This window comes from Panthera uncia, chromosome F1, assembly GCF_023721935.1.
Source record: "Panthera uncia isolate 11264 chromosome F1, Puncia_PCG_1.0, whole genome shotgun sequence".
Taxonomy (NCBI): domain Eukaryota; kingdom Metazoa; phylum Chordata; class Mammalia; order Carnivora; family Felidae; genus Panthera; species Panthera uncia.
Window position 1 is genome coordinate 21,487,428 of NC_064813.1, and position 15,470 is coordinate 21,502,897.

The 15,470-nt window shown below is 33.5% G+C and overlaps 1 protein-coding gene across 3 annotated transcripts in view; it reads left to right on the forward strand.

Annotated features, from left to right (window-relative positions):
- Positions 1-15,470, forward strand: part of TPR (translocated promoter region, nuclear basket protein) — a 64,493-nt gene that overhangs the window by 10,615 nt on the left and 38,408 nt on the right. For all 3 annotated transcript variants that reach the window (XM_049634060.1, XM_049634062.1, XM_049634063.1), the window contains exons 11-25: positions 247-387; positions 821-912; positions 1,185-1,382; positions 3,468-3,575; positions 4,720-4,946; positions 5,630-5,793; positions 6,445-6,578; positions 6,665-6,813; positions 7,826-7,988; positions 9,628-9,762; positions 10,238-10,378; positions 11,297-11,462; positions 12,441-12,607; positions 13,378-13,530; positions 13,991-14,107. In XM_049634060.1, the coding sequence (XP_049490017.1) occupies positions 247-387; positions 821-912; positions 1,185-1,382; positions 3,468-3,575; positions 4,720-4,946; positions 5,630-5,793; positions 6,445-6,578; positions 6,665-6,813; positions 7,826-7,988; positions 9,628-9,762; positions 10,238-10,378; positions 11,297-11,462; positions 12,441-12,607; positions 13,378-13,530; positions 13,991-14,107 (2,255 nt within the window). The remainder of the gene's footprint in view (positions 1-246; positions 388-820; positions 913-1,184; positions 1,383-3,467; positions 3,576-4,719; positions 4,947-5,629; positions 5,794-6,444; positions 6,579-6,664; positions 6,814-7,825; positions 7,989-9,627; positions 9,763-10,237; positions 10,379-11,296; positions 11,463-12,440; positions 12,608-13,377; positions 13,531-13,990; positions 14,108-15,470) is intronic.

Genomic DNA, 15,470 nt, shown 5'->3' on the forward strand with positions numbered 1-15,470 from the left:
AACCTGAATTCCCTTATTTTCCCCTTAGATTGGAGACATCCAAAGGAGAAGTAGATTCACCAGGCTAGGACATTTAAGGAATGTAGAGCAAGAACTTTCAGAGGGTGACTGTCAACCATAAACCATAGCCTGTCTACAATTTAATGTTGTCTACTGAAGGGAAAAATAATGACTATTCTGTTACGTTTTATAAACTTCCAAGATTTTAATTGTATGTTTGGATATTGTCTTTAAAAATGTTTTTAGCCAATAAAGCAATTCAAGATCATCTTCTAGAAGTGGAGGAATCTAAAGATCAAATGGAAAAAGAAATGCTTGAGAAAATAGGAAAGTTGGAGAAGGAATTAGAGAATGCAAATGACCTGCTTTCTGCCACAAAACGTAAAGGTATGGATTAATAGGTACTTAATAATGGTTTGAATGAAGTACTAGAACTTCCTACATAGTTCTTACTAATTTCCGCTAATAGTATTTCTTTATCATGTTGTGATAAAGGAAACTCCATTAATTTATAGAATTAGAATTTTTTACTTTAAAATTAATATCTATCTGTATCTTTACTATATTGTCAAGTATAATTATCATTTGATCACACATAATTTATGTGTCAACTTCCAGAATATCTTTAACTATACTTAACTGCATGATTTTTAGAATTGGATTATGTTACCTGACAATTTGATACCCCATTGTAAAATCCACATAGGAATTTGTATGTAATGCTTCATAGGTGTCACATTTTACTCGTCTTGAAAAAACTGTTAGTGGCTTTAGTTTGAAATATTACAGAAATACACTAGATTCCTATGTCTTGGCACAGGAGCCATATTATCTGAAGAAGAACTTGCAGCCATGTCTCCTACTGCAGCAGCTGTAGCTAAGATAGTGAAGCCTGGCATGAAATTAACTGAGGTACGAATGGTATTTAAATCTTACTGTTTTCCTTCAGCAAAAGGAAATTTGCTGAAATTTAATGCTGAGAAAAATTATTCTTAAAATCATCTGATGATTTCTTGGAACATTCCAAGAAAAGCTTTCTTGGTTTCTGGTTCTTACAACATAGTAAATAAACATTAATGTCTTATATAAGGGCTAACGCATGTTTATTATGAGGCTGTATCAATTACAGGTATATACTTTTGTTGTTATGCTCAGATTTGAAACAATCCCTCTTCTCCTTTCAGCTGTATAATGCTTATGTGGAAACTCAGGATCAGTTGCTTTTGGAGAAACTAGAGAATAAAAGAATTAATAAATATCTAGATGAAATAGTGAAAGAAGTTGAAGCTAAAGCACCAATTTTGAAACGCCAGCGTGAGGAGTATGAACGTGCTCAGAAAGCTGTGGCAAGTTTATCTGTTAAGCTTGAACAAGCTATGAAGGTTGGTTCCATTCTTAAATTTTAGCTGTGGGAAAAATCTAGATGACACATGATTTACTAGGTAACTCTTTCCTAGAATTAAAGTGTTTGAGTTGGGAAAGGCTAATCGTGCTTTTTCAGCAATAGGGTAATTCTACTTTATTAAACACCTGTAATAATGAAATGTTCTATTCTTACTCTGCTAAAATTATGGGAGCCTTTTATATTTTTTAAGACATTAGAGATGTTTTCTGTAGGATTCTCTAGTGGATGATGAATAGCCAGATCTCGCTGGGCTTCTCTTCAAATTAAAATAAGTCTCTTTGTAATAGAACTCTTTTAAATTTGTCACAGTCATTCCTTGTCAGTCAGGTTCTGATATTCTATCTAGAAATGGTAACATTGTTTGACCATAGAGAAGAACTCCTTTTTTATAACATTTCATAATTTGGCAAATATTTATGTACATTATTTTGTTAACTGTTCTTTGCCAATTGGAAGTACCAAGGAAATTCACAAATATCTTCCCTTTTAAGGTTCCTTTTTATTAGATAATGATTAAAAAACTTTCTGATAATTTTGCTTTTAGGGTACAACTATTAATATTACTGAGAAGTAGTCAAAGTTTATTAAGCAAATTTTATTGAGAAAATTCAGTTAAACCCATTTGTATCTGCTGTTCTAAACTGATCAGTTTCTTTTTTTTTTTTTTTTTTCCTGGAGATTAGTATAAATAAATAGGGTCCTTAATTCAAACTTAAAATTTTGTTGCTGTTGCTATTACAGTTTACTTGTCAGTTTAAATCAGGGTATATTATATTTAATGGTCTCTTTCTTCTGGGTTATATGACATCTGTCAGTCTTGCCTTGACAGAATATTGGCATTTAAAATCTGCACACACACACACCCCCAACCCCATTGTTCGAAAAGAAGTCCCTTGGATATAATTACATCATCTTGAGTTTCTCACTGTTGAGAGTGTTTTGCCTGGAGCTTATTGTCTGAAGAGGATAGTGAAGTAGAGGGGCAGATGGTCATTGTGGAAAAAACCTATTTGTTTTTCACTAATGTGCAGGTATAACAATAAAAATCCTTTACATACTTTTTTAAAACTAGTAAAGAATTTATAGATAATTTCTGTATTTTCTTTATAGTAGAATCTTTTGTCCATAACCAATATCATGTGTCCTCCAGTCTAGATTCTGTGATGTTCATTTGTTAGATACTTAAGAGTTTTATAACCAAATTGCTTCTTCCTTGGCATCATAGTTAATCCCATTTTAAACTCAGCAGATTTGTATCATTGCCATCTCTCATGAGTATTTGCCTTCTTCATTTTGTTACATACTTGTTTCTACAGAAAATGGTTTATGCATACCTTTAGGGCAGTGCATTCAGGTACTTGAAACCACAGGATAAATATGAGCCATCTTTCACTTGGATAGTATTTAAAACATTATTATGTAAAAAAAACTCATCAAGAGGCAAAATTTGTATGGATTTGAGATAAAGTATAAGATTTCAACAAATTTTGTGCTTTTTTCAGGCTCCTTAAAAGTATGCCCCTAAATTAGTGATATTGTGATGCGAAACTTAGCAAGGCACTGCTTATGCTATTTTTTTTAACAGCCTTGAAACATTGGCTATTGCTTCTTTAGAATTAATTCCTGATGCCTTTTTTATACAAGTCTTATGCATCCCTTACCCAACATTTTTTACTTTTGATATGTATTTGCAGATAAGCAACGTATTAATGATTAGCATTAAAATACAGTCCTTTGTTTTCATCTCAGTAACACAGCTTTTGAGAGTATTTGTGTGATGTTATTTGATATACACTATTAATTTTATGTGGTTGTATAATTGTAATTTACAGTTAATTCGGAGTGGCAAATTCTCCATTGTTTGCATTAGCATAATGATAAGCAGTACTTGAGATATTAAGAAGTGTATGTGTTCATATTTGTAGAGAAGTAACTCTTTAGAAACTACTATTTTATACAGAAGTAGTTGAGCACTGTGTATTTTTATTGTTCATATAACTACTTTATTGGTATAGATCTTAGAAGGGAATACAGAATTTTCATTAGAATTTATGTTTTAAAGGAGATTCAACGATTGCAGGAGGGCACTGATAAAGCTAACAAACATTCATCTGTGCTTGAAAGAGACAATCAAAGAATGGAAATACAAATAAAAGATCTTTCACAACAGGTTAGAATTTTTTGTTTCTTTTCTCTTTTTTTTTCTGTATAGACTGCCCAGTAGTGATCGAATCTGCAGGTATCTAAGATAGAACTACTGCATCTGAAGTTCTCATCAGTTAGGGATACTACTCTAACAGAATTATAGACTAGTCATTGTTTTTTTGTTTTTTCATCACCCTTCCCATTTATATTTTAAGTACTTGATAAATTTTCAAATTGCAAGTACCGATTGTAATAAATGATATAATTCAAGGATAAGTAAAAGTTTCTGCCTCCTACTCAAGTCCCAGAATATAACCAGTGCTAACATTTTTTCATGTCTTTTTTCATATATATGCAGACACATGTGAACATTCATGAACATGTATAAGCATTCCTTGTTTTTTGTTTTTTGGTTTTTTTTATTTATTTTGAGAGAGCACATGTATGAGCATGGGAGGGGTAGAGAGAGAGGGAGAGAGAGAATCCCAAGCAGGCTCCGCATTGTCAGTGCGGGGCTTGAACTCAGTGAACTGTGAGACTAGGACCTGAGTCTGCGTCAGAATCAGAAGTTGGATGCTTAAGTGACTGAGCCACCCAGGTGCGTTCCCCCCCCCCCCCCCGCCCACCTCTTGTTTTTATTGAAATAAAACCATGCTATATGCATTACTCTGGGACTTTTTTTTTCCAACTGAGTAAGTCAAGAATGTAGATCTATCTTGTTCATATATTTTATCCTCAATTTTATGTGTAGGTTTACGCACATACATGAAAACCTCATATGAATGGAATTAAAATCTATTTTTCATGCTGTCCTTCTTCCGCACCATACAATATATACATAAGCATGCAAGTGCAAGCATACACACACACAGGTATATATTTCTTTGTGTTTTATTTGGCCACTGTTTTACAAAAATGGGACCATCCTTCTAGAATTGTGAATTGCTGGTTTAAAAAAAAACAACAGCTTTCATTGACACTTTTATAGAAATGAAAAATAGTTTTTCCCATTAAAATTAAGTTTTAATATCTAAAACAATCTTGATATTAAGATAATTTAATATTGATGGCTTTCATAAAGTAATATTTTCATTTGAAAATTTTTATTGTAAACATTTCCAGAATCAAAGTCAATGCTATTTGATAATATATTAAAATTTTGTTTCTAGATTAGAGTGCTTTTGATGGAACTTGAGGAAGCAAGGGGTAATCATGTAATTCGTGATGAGGAAGTGAGCTCCGCTGATATAAGTAGTTCATCTGAAGTAATATCACAGCATCTAGTATCTTATAGAAATATTGAAGAACTTCAACAGCAAAATCAACGTCTCTTAGTGGCCCTTAGGGAACTTGGGGAAACCAGAGAAAGAGAGGAACAAGAAACAACTTCATCCAAGTAAGCAACTGATTACCTCAGTTTGTTTAGCAAAAATATTTATTAAAAAGTTCTTACGTGTCCCTAATAGTGTTGTAAACTGGGAATATGATGACTTAACGGAAAAAAGAATTGAGCAACAATACAAAAAAAATTTTTTTTTACTCTTAGGGATCTCAATTTGTGGATGAGATTGATGGTAAGATAGAATAAGGTATATAAATAAGTAGGATAATTTTAGTCCCGTGTGTTCAGTTCTGTAATGGCTAGAAGTCTGTCTTTGAGAGTGTAGAGGTGGAGGACCTAGCCTAGGTTTAAGGAAACAGACCAGGCTTCATGGAGAAGGTAATGTAGGAATTACTCAAGCAGAGTAACGAATTTTTTCCAAAAATGTGTTTGGTGCCAGAGAAAGAGCAGTGGCTAACAAGACTGAGATTTGGACTGAGTGGAATTGGTTTGATTTTTGCAAACAGATTTTTCAGGTGACATTGGTGAGTACCTGAGTCCTGTATGGTGGAGGTTTTTAAAGTGGTTCTTAAAATACCAGCAGAAGAAGGAAAAGATAAGAGAGACAAAACATTATGCTTAATGATAGATGGTAAAATGTTTATTAATTTATAGTTTATTGAAATACAGTAGAATTTATAGTAGATATTATAACTCAATCTCAGTCATGTGAAATAGACTGATTTCTTTTCCTACAGAATCACTGAGCTGCAGCTAAAACTTGAGAATGCCCTCACTGAATTAGAACAACTCCGGGAGTCACGACAACATCAAATGCAGCTTGTTGATTCTATAGTTCGTCAGCGTGATATGTACCGTATTTTGTTGTCACAAACAACAGGAGTTGCCATTCCTTTACAAGGTAGGTTTTTACATATTATCCTAAAAAATTCCAAGTAATTTTGGGAAATATTTTTTAAATGTATATTATAGAATAGATTTTGCAACATAAGCAGTGTTTACTGATGGTAGCTTCAAATTTATCTACTATATGTGATTGATCAATCATGACATCACCAATCCTAAAACACATAATCATTTTAGGTATGACTAAGAAAGAAGAAATTCTGACCATTGTTGACAAGTGTGCATCTTAGAGTCCATGAATTACTATATTTGTCTATTTTTAAGTATAGTTGACATACAATATACTATTAATTTCAGGTGTACCTCATAACGATTTGACATTTGCATACAACATGAAATGACTCCCACATTCTATAAGTCTAGTTACCTTCTGTCACCATACAGAGTTAACTCACTATCACTGACCATATTCCCATACTATACATTACATCTCCATGACCTTTTAGTTATGTCTTGTTTCACCATTTCATTTGCAAATATTGTCTCTAACCAGAAACTGAAAGTGATCATGGTAGATTGTTCATTAGATTCCTTCTTTCATAATCTCTGTAATCTTACTGTTTCGTTTAAATAAGTCGAGCTTGTTTATTTTGGCAATGCCATATGTACAAAGAGATGTTACATTATTACTTTTACATTTCTGAAGCTTCAAGTTTAGATGATATTTCTCTTGCATCAACTCCAAAACGTTCAAGTACATCACAGACTGCTTCCACTCCTGCTCCGGTACCTGTAATTGAGTCAGCAGAGGCTATAGAAGCAAAGGCTGCTCTTAAACAGGTAAGAACACACCATGACACTTTTATCTTGGTTAGATTCTTTGAGAACACAGGTGGTCATCTTTTAATAATTTCATCAATATTTAGTTGCAGGAAATTTTTGAGAATTACAAGAAAGAAAAGGCAGATAATGAAAAAATACAAAATGAGCAGCTTGAGAAACTTCAGGATCAAATTACAGATTTGCGATCACAAAACACCAAAATATCTACACAACTAGATTTTGCTTCTAAACGGTAAGTTTTCTTTTATTCATAAGTTAATAGTCTTAGTAAAAATAGTCTGAACTTCAATATTCAGTTGAATCCAGTTCAAGGATTAGTTTGCAAAAGTTTACTCATTTGTGGACTATAATCCAGGGCTGTGGGGGTTCATTTTTGAATATTGATTAATGATTCTCTTGGGCATTTCCTAAGTAGGCCAGGTAGTTTTTTAATAAGTTGAAATTGATGTGAAGAATGTTGCTGGTTTTCCTTCCTGAGATTGAACAATCTACTGTTTCTATAGGACGAAATTATTTCATAAATGCATAAGAGGATGAGAAAAATGTGAGCAAATTTCATTCAGCCTTTTCTAGGTAGAAGAGAAGCAAGCACTAGACAGTTAATTTTGAGAAAATTCACTTTCTTGGTCATTTATAAAAGTAATAGTAAACCTCATTTTATAGTTTTAGTAGGTCTATCAAATACTTGTTAGTTTAGTAAGTTAGAATGAAATGTATTTCTGTATACTGCATGATAAAACTAGGTTTTTGTAAGCATATGGCAGGTTGTTTCCTCCATACAGTCCCAACAGTTTGATACCCCAGATATAAGCACCTTTTTTCCCCTATGTTGATAACTGTAGCCAGCCATTTGTAGGCTTTCAAGCACATAATAGAAAGAATTATAGAGGAAAAAAGGATCTGCAAAACTCTAACCATGCATAAATAAATTGCGTTCTGTATCGTGGTGGGTGTTTCATGTATCAACATTATATTGGTGCTATTTTGAATGTGATCAAAATTCTTAGCTTAAAAAGAATCAAAATCTAGCTTAAAAAGTTAATTCAGCATGAAATGAGAACTTAAAGTTTACTTAGAATTTGAATTTAACTGTTAAATTTGGAGTTGAAGGTTTTACATTATTACACAAGGTACTTTTTTTCATATTGTTAATCGTGTGAAATTAGTCTGTTGTAAAGTTCTTCAAGGAATAAGCTAGGATTCAGTATTTCAGTTGCTAATGGAATTCTTTTCTCTCACATAAGTTATGAAATGTTACAAGATAATGTTGAAGGATATCGTCGAGAAATAACATCCCTACATGAGAGAAATCAGAAACTTACTGCAACAACTCAAAAGCAGGAACAGATTATCAATACAATGACGCAAGATTTGAGAGGAGCAAATGAAAAGCTGGCTGTTGCAGAAGTGAGACCAATTTCCCTCATCTGATTTGCATTGTAAATTGCATTTGACATGTGTTTTTTAGTTATTACTTTGATTCCACTGGTTGATATGATACAGGTGTTTGAGAGGTTTATGGATTTCAAGTCTACTTATTTGTTAGAAAGAGAGTGCATGTGCGCTCAGGGGAGGGGCAGAGAGAGGGAGAAAGAGAATCCCGAGCAGGCACCATGCTGCCAGCATAGAGCCCCGTATGGGGCTCGAACCCACAAACTGAGATTATGACTCAAGCTGAAACCAAGAGTCACACGCCCAACTGACTGACATCCCGGCTCCCTGATTTCAAATCCTTATTAGCATAGTTTCTAAATACCTAGTTGTGCATCAGTTTAGTGATTGTTTCTATCAAAACTAAATGGGGAAAGAAATTTGCTTTTCTGGACTAAGATTTCTTTACAGGTCTTCCATTTCATACTAAATTTGTAAATCACTGTTTCTGTAACAGACAAATGAATATTTCATTCATTCTTGCTCATTTGTGATAAAAATATAAAAATCTTATAAATTATATTTCTGAATTTCAACATGAATACAAATATCTACTAGAAATTGGCAGTACTTTCAACTATACTGGATTCTTGATGATGAATTTCTATTTAATGTTTTACTGTTCTGTAAAGTTGTCTCACAACTTTCTGATCATTGTGAGCTAGGTGCACTTGTCCCCCATTTTACCGGTTGAGAAACAGATTCAAAACTTAAATGATTTCCTGTTTGAAATAGTCGTGAGAGATGGGTTGGTTGGGACTTATACCTAGGTTTTCTAATTCTGTTGGCTACATCCCTTCATTTTTATATGTTTCCACTCATTTGTGGGGAATGGACAGCATCACTTTTTCAAACTGGGAGAGTAAGTTTTATGATTGCTCATTTATGATTTATGGTGTAGTTATGAATACTTTGAGGATATTTGTTTTCAGAGCACCCTTCCAAATCTCCCGAGACTCAGAGTGTACTCTTCATGAGGCAGAAAAAATGGAAATAAATCCGTCATCATTCTCAAACCAGATACTTAGAAACCAAGCTTTGGTTCTAAAACTTGCATAATTTAATAATATATAGGTATGAATGTAGCAAAATTTTGCAATTTTGTTTTACTCTGATGTTTTAGGTTTTTTTGTTGGCTGTTTCAAAGTCTGATTTGTTAAGAGCAGAGAAATCATTAAGTATTTGTGGTAATTGCAAGATTTTTTTCCTTTGGTCTATTGATATTCCCATAATTTTTGCTTCATATTTTAAAACCTGAAAATTAAGAGTTATAAATTCTTATGTAATGAAGAAATGTCCTCGTCTCTAATTAGCATTAAGAAATAACAATGAGGGGGGTGCCTGAGTGGCTCAGTCGGTTGAGCAGCCAACTTCGGCTCGGGTCATGATCTCACGGTCCGTGGGTTCAAGCCCCGCGTCAGACTCTGTGCTGACAGCTCAGAGCCTGGAGCCTGTTTCAGATTCTGTCTCCCTCTCTCTGACCCTCCCCTGTTCATGCTCTGTCTCTCTCTGTCTCAAAAATAAATAAACGTTTAAAAAAAAAAAATTAAAAAAAAAAAAGAAATAACAATGAGGGATCTTTTAAATTTTTTCTTTTACTTGTATTTGCCTCAAGGTAAGAGCAGAAAACTTGAAAAAGGAAAAGGAGATGCTTAAATTGTCCGAAGTCCGCCTTTCTCAACAAAGAGAGTCTTTGTTAGCCGAACAAAGAGGGCAAAACTTGCTGCTGACTAACCTGCAAACAATTCAGGTAACCAAAAAAAAAAAAAAACCTGTAGAAAAAAATGTTCTAGTTAAATAAGTAGTTTTAACATTGCATCCTCTCAGGTTCTTAATTAGAACATTTTTCTGTCACTTTTGTCATGCATTTTATAAATAAAACCTTGAAAGAGAACTGATTGAAACCATGCATTTAGCAGTTTTCACCCTCAAATCTATATTTACAGAGTCCTGTGCAGTTGAGTTGTTTACAAGATTAAATTTTTGTTTTTATTTTTTATTTTAAAACTTCAGGAGGTCTGAATGACTATTGCAATATGTCTCTTTTCCTTTATTAAGTAGATATTTTAATACGAAAAATGTCAGAAGATTTTTTTGGTAAATGTTCTAGATTTTAATTTCTTCATGTAGAAATGGGTTGTAATGCTCTATAGCCTTTCATTTTCTCTGTATTACTTTTTTAATTTCTTTCTTAAGCATAACCAAAAAATATTTTTTTACCTTAGGGAATATTAGAGCGATCTGAAACGGAAACCAAACAAAGGCTTAGTGGCCAGATAGAAAAACTGGAACATGAGATATCTCATCTAAAGAAGAAGTTGGAAAATGAGGTGGAACAAAGGCATACACTTACTAGAAATCTAGATGTGAGTCTGTTAGTGTTATGAATTTCTATAGATTGTTTATTTCTGGAAATGAAGCTGGTATGTAGGTACACTGCCATTTCCTGTTGAAGCATGGTTTTGAAGAAGCTGTTAGTTTTCCTTGCCTCCTTGTGTGCCTAATAATTTTTGGTTGGGTGCTATATATTGTGAGTTTTGTCCTATTGTGTGCTGGATATTTTTATATTCCTATAAATCCCGTGTTTTTTTCTGGAATGCAGCAATTGAAAATAATTTTATTCTCTTGAGTGTTGCTTTTTATGATTTTTTAGGCAGGTCCAAAGCAGTGCTCAGTCTGTAACTAATTATTCCCCACTATTGAGACAAGATTTTCCTGTATACTAGTCCCAGTGTCCAGTGAATTATGAGTTTTTTCATTCTGGCTGCTGGTAATTGGCATTATTCCTGACTCTGTGAACACCAGACACTCTTCACTCAGTCTCTTTGGATGATTCTTAAGCCTGTCTGGGGTCATTTCACATGTATGTACTGATGACTATTTTGTTGAATATTCAACAGGGATCCTCTGCAAATCTCTTGGGTACTCTATCAGTGCAGCTCTCTGTGATAGTCTATCTTAGGAATTAGGAACTAATTTAGTCTTCCTGTACTCTCAGTAATGTGTTCTCAGTTCAAGGAGTCTGCTTGCTTCTTCTGCCTTACTTCCCTTTCCCTCTGTCAAAGCCTGAACACACAAGAAGCTAGGAAAATTACAGGGCTTCTTTTGTTTCCTGTCTCAGGTATCACAGTTCTTTTTTTCAGTTATTTCAGATGGGAGGATGTATCTGATTTCTGTTACTCTATCTTGGCCAGAGTTTAAAGTGTTTTAAAATGATAAAGTGAACCTCTAGTTGCTTACCTGAAAGATAGTGTTTGTAGGGTTAATGTATCTTTTCTTCTTAGGTTCAACTTTTGGATACAAAAAGACAACTGGATACTGAGACAAATCTTCATCATAACACAAAAGAACTATTAAAAAATGCTCAAAAGGAAATTGCTACATTAAAACAGCACCTCAGTAATATGGAAGTTCAGCTTGCTTCTCAGTCCTCACAGAGAACTGGCAAAGGTAAATACACTAATAAATAAGTAAAGTGATAACAAAGTACTTTTTTAGGCTCATAACATACCCTGTAAATAAATAACCTATGTTCTTTTTGGATAATAGCAAAAGAGAAAAAAAAAAAAAAACCTTTTACTCTTCATGTAGAAAAGCTGTTTTAGGCTTAAATTAATAAATTTGCAGACTCAGAAGACTGGAAATATTTCTGCATGGCACCTGACCAGTTTTCCAGTTGTTGAAACCATTTATTGTTACTTGTAAAATGTTTCTTTTGAGGAGGATTAATACTTAAATCTTTAACTCTCCCGTGTTGAATCTGTAATAAGGGTCACTTGCAGAAATAATTCATTTGTTTGGTCTCTTTTAGAGTAGTATTCATAATCATTGCTCATTGATAGCCTTAGGTAAAAGATTTGTTTCATTAGATTTTGCTTCTTTTTGTGAATGTACCATTTCAAATGCAAAGCCTTTGGTCCAGGTAATCTTAAGAAAAACAATATATGTACATGTGTAAATATATGATACATAAGTGGATGTGTAATTATCCAATAATAGTCCATATTGATACATCACATGATAAGAAAACATCCTTTTTAATCTGTAGTTTTTTCCTTTTCCATGGATTTTAGAATGAAAATTGGACTAAATAATTTAAGATTTAGTGTTTTAGAGTAAACAATGTTAAAAAAGTAAATAAGTAACCTGGTAATATCTTCAAGTAGCTTTCTCAATTTAGCTCAAATGTTTATTCTCTTTTAAATATCTTCATTGTAATATTTGTAATGGCAGATTTCAAATATTTGATTTTTTGAAGAAGAAATAATATTCTGGAGAAATACCTGTTTTTATTTTGGTATTTAGTGTGTGTTGAAATATACTTTCAAGATAAGTACTTTTACATTTGAGCCTTAATCCTGATTTCACAAACTCTCTGATAACAGCCATTTAAAATGTTAGTTTTAAGAGAGCTCTTAAATCTTTTAGGTCAGCCTAACAACAAAGAAGATGTGGATGATCTTCTGAGTCAGCTAAGGCAAGCAGAAGAGCAGGTGAATGATTTGAAGGAGAGACTCAAAACAAGTACTAGTAATGTGGAACAGTATCGAGCAATGGTTACTAGTTTAGAAGAATCTCTTAACAAGGAAAAACAGGTATATTCAATTTTAAATTTAATTTGAATGCACTTTTTTTTTTAATGTTTATTTATTTTTGAGAGGGAGATAAGAGTATGAGCAGGGAAGGGAGAGAGAGGCGGAGGGGAGACACAGAATCTGAAGCAGGCTCCAGGCCCTGAGCTGTCAGCACAGAGCCCAACATGGAGCTCGAACTCACAAACCATGAGATCATGACCTGAGCCCAAGTTGAACACTTAACCAACTGAGCCACCCAGATGCCTCTTAACTTTTTTTTTTTTTAAATAAAAGCCTGCTGTGTGTAAGTACTATAGTAAATATGAGTTTGACGGATATCATTGTGTTTACCTTTTAAGTCTAAAAAGTACTTCAGTCTAATAAGCCAGATAAAACAAAACACACAAAATTCAAAACTGATTAACATTGATAGATATTTTTTTTAAGTTTTTTTTTTTTTAATGTTTATTTATTTTTGAGAGAGAAGAAAGAGAGAGAGAGAGCAAGGAGGGGCAGAGAGAGGGAGACACAGAATCAGAAGCAGGCTCCAGGCTCCAAGCTGTCAGCACAGAGCCTGACATGGGGCTCGAACCCATGAACTGTGAGATCATGACCTGAGCTGAAGTCGGATGCTTAACTGACTGAGCCACCAGGCACCCTGATAGATTTTTTTTTTTTAATACAAAGCAAATGTTAATTTTAGTACTTGTGAAGTTTAGATTTAGAGAAACTAATTGTATAATTTTAGATGTGTATAATTTTTGTATTCTATTACCTGGATGGTGGTAAAGGTGACAGAAGAAGTACGTAAGAATATTGAAGTTCGTTTAAAAGAGTCAGCTGAGTTTCAGACACAGTTGGAAAAGAAGTTGATGGAAGTAGAGAAGGAAAAACAGGAACTTCAGGATGATAAGAGAAAAGCCATAGAAAGTATGGAACAACAGGTAAATTAGATTATTAGCCATATCAGTCTGTGTGTGTGTGTGTGTGTGTGTGTGTGTGTAAGGATTTGAATTAAGTAGCTTATTAGTTACCATGCAGTTCATTTCAACTGATACTGAATGGACACATATTTAACAATTTTAGTTGTATGTTTTACACTGCTTTGTAGGTCCGTATGTGTTTCCTTTTGAGTATTCTAGACTACTTTATGGTAGTAGATGTCAGTGCTGTTTTTTACAAGCCTCTCTGCCTGAGCATTAACTTTTGCAGATGTTAGTAAGGAGTGAACATAAGCTTGTGAAATTTGTGCAGTATTACCTCAAGTTATCTTTTAAATTTATTAAGTCTGTTTGGGCCAGTAGGATTTTAAAAATTTGTCTTTAAAATAACCCTGGTTATTTTATTAATTATTACAATAATTGTCTTGCAGTTAACCCTGGTTTTAATGTTCTTCTGATTTAGTTATCTGAGTTAAAGAAAACACTTAACAGCGTTCAGAATGAAGTACAAGAAGCTCTTCAGAGAGCAAGCACAGCTTTGAGTAATGAACAGCAAGCCAGACGTGACTGTCAGGAACAAGTAAGTGTTGATCATGTAGCCAGTTATTGAGAAATGAGGTTTGATCCTAGGGAGCAGTTCTTGGAGTATCTTACTGCATCTTGAGGATTGGTAAACCGTACAGAAACACAGTTATTTTCACCATTGTGGAACTTGCACTAAGATCAGCTGAAAAGTGTATGTGAAGACTAAAAGCAAATAGTGCAATAACCATTAACAAAGCAATCTTGACAAATGGGGAAAAATATAAAAGTACGAGTAATAGTAAAACTGAAATAGAATGGGAAGACGTGTAATGTTCTCATCTTTGAGTGGTATATGAATAGTCATTTGATTACAGTTCTTTATTGCTTATATATATGGTACGTACATGTATGAAGATTACATCAGAAGTGGAATACAGGGGAAAATACTTCAAAGGTAAATTAGACAAAAATTATCCTTGGCTTATTGCCAAACAGTGTAACATTGCAAATTAAAATAAAAGAATGTATCAATAATTCAATATTCAAATAAATTATTCTTATTTCCTTTTGTTTACTTTAAGTTTGTGTTTATGTATGTGTATGCACATGTATGTTACATATCGGAGTTGTTCTTAGCTTTTATTTTATAAAGCCTGTTGCAAATTGTTGTATCATCTTCATAAGTTTCATTTTGAACAGTTCTTTCATATTTCTTCCTTGTTTTGAGTTTTTTTTTGTTATGGTGGTTGTTTTTTCTCCAAATTTTTATTTAAATTCAATTATTAACATATAGTGTAATATTAATTTCAGGTGTAGAATTTAGTGATTCGTCACTTACATACAACACCCAGTGCTCATCCCAACAAGTGCTCTCTTTAGAGCATTACCCATCTAGCCCATCCCCCACCCCTACCTCCTTCCATCAACCCTCAGTTTATTCCCTATAGTTAAGAGTCTGTTTCTTGGTTTTCCTCCTTTTTTGCCTCCTGTGTTCATTTGTTTTGTTTCTTAAATTCCACATATGAGTGAAATCATATGGTATCATATGGTATGATTCCAAATTCTTATGGTATGATTCTTAAATTCCACATATGAGTGAAATCATATGGTATCTGTCTTCTTCTGACTATTTCACTTCGCATGATAATTTCTAGCTCCACCCACATCATTGCAAATGGCAAGACTTCATTCTTTTTTGTGGTTAATACTCCACCACGCACGCGCGTATACGCACACCACCTTTTCTTTATCCATTCATCAGTCAATGGACATTTGGGCCCTTTCCGTAATTTGGCTATCATTGAAAATGCTGCTATAAATATTGGGGTGTATGTGTCCCTTCAGATCAGTATTTTTATATCTGTAGATACAAAAGGTATTTATAAATATCTTGTAGTGGTGTAATTACTAGGTCATAG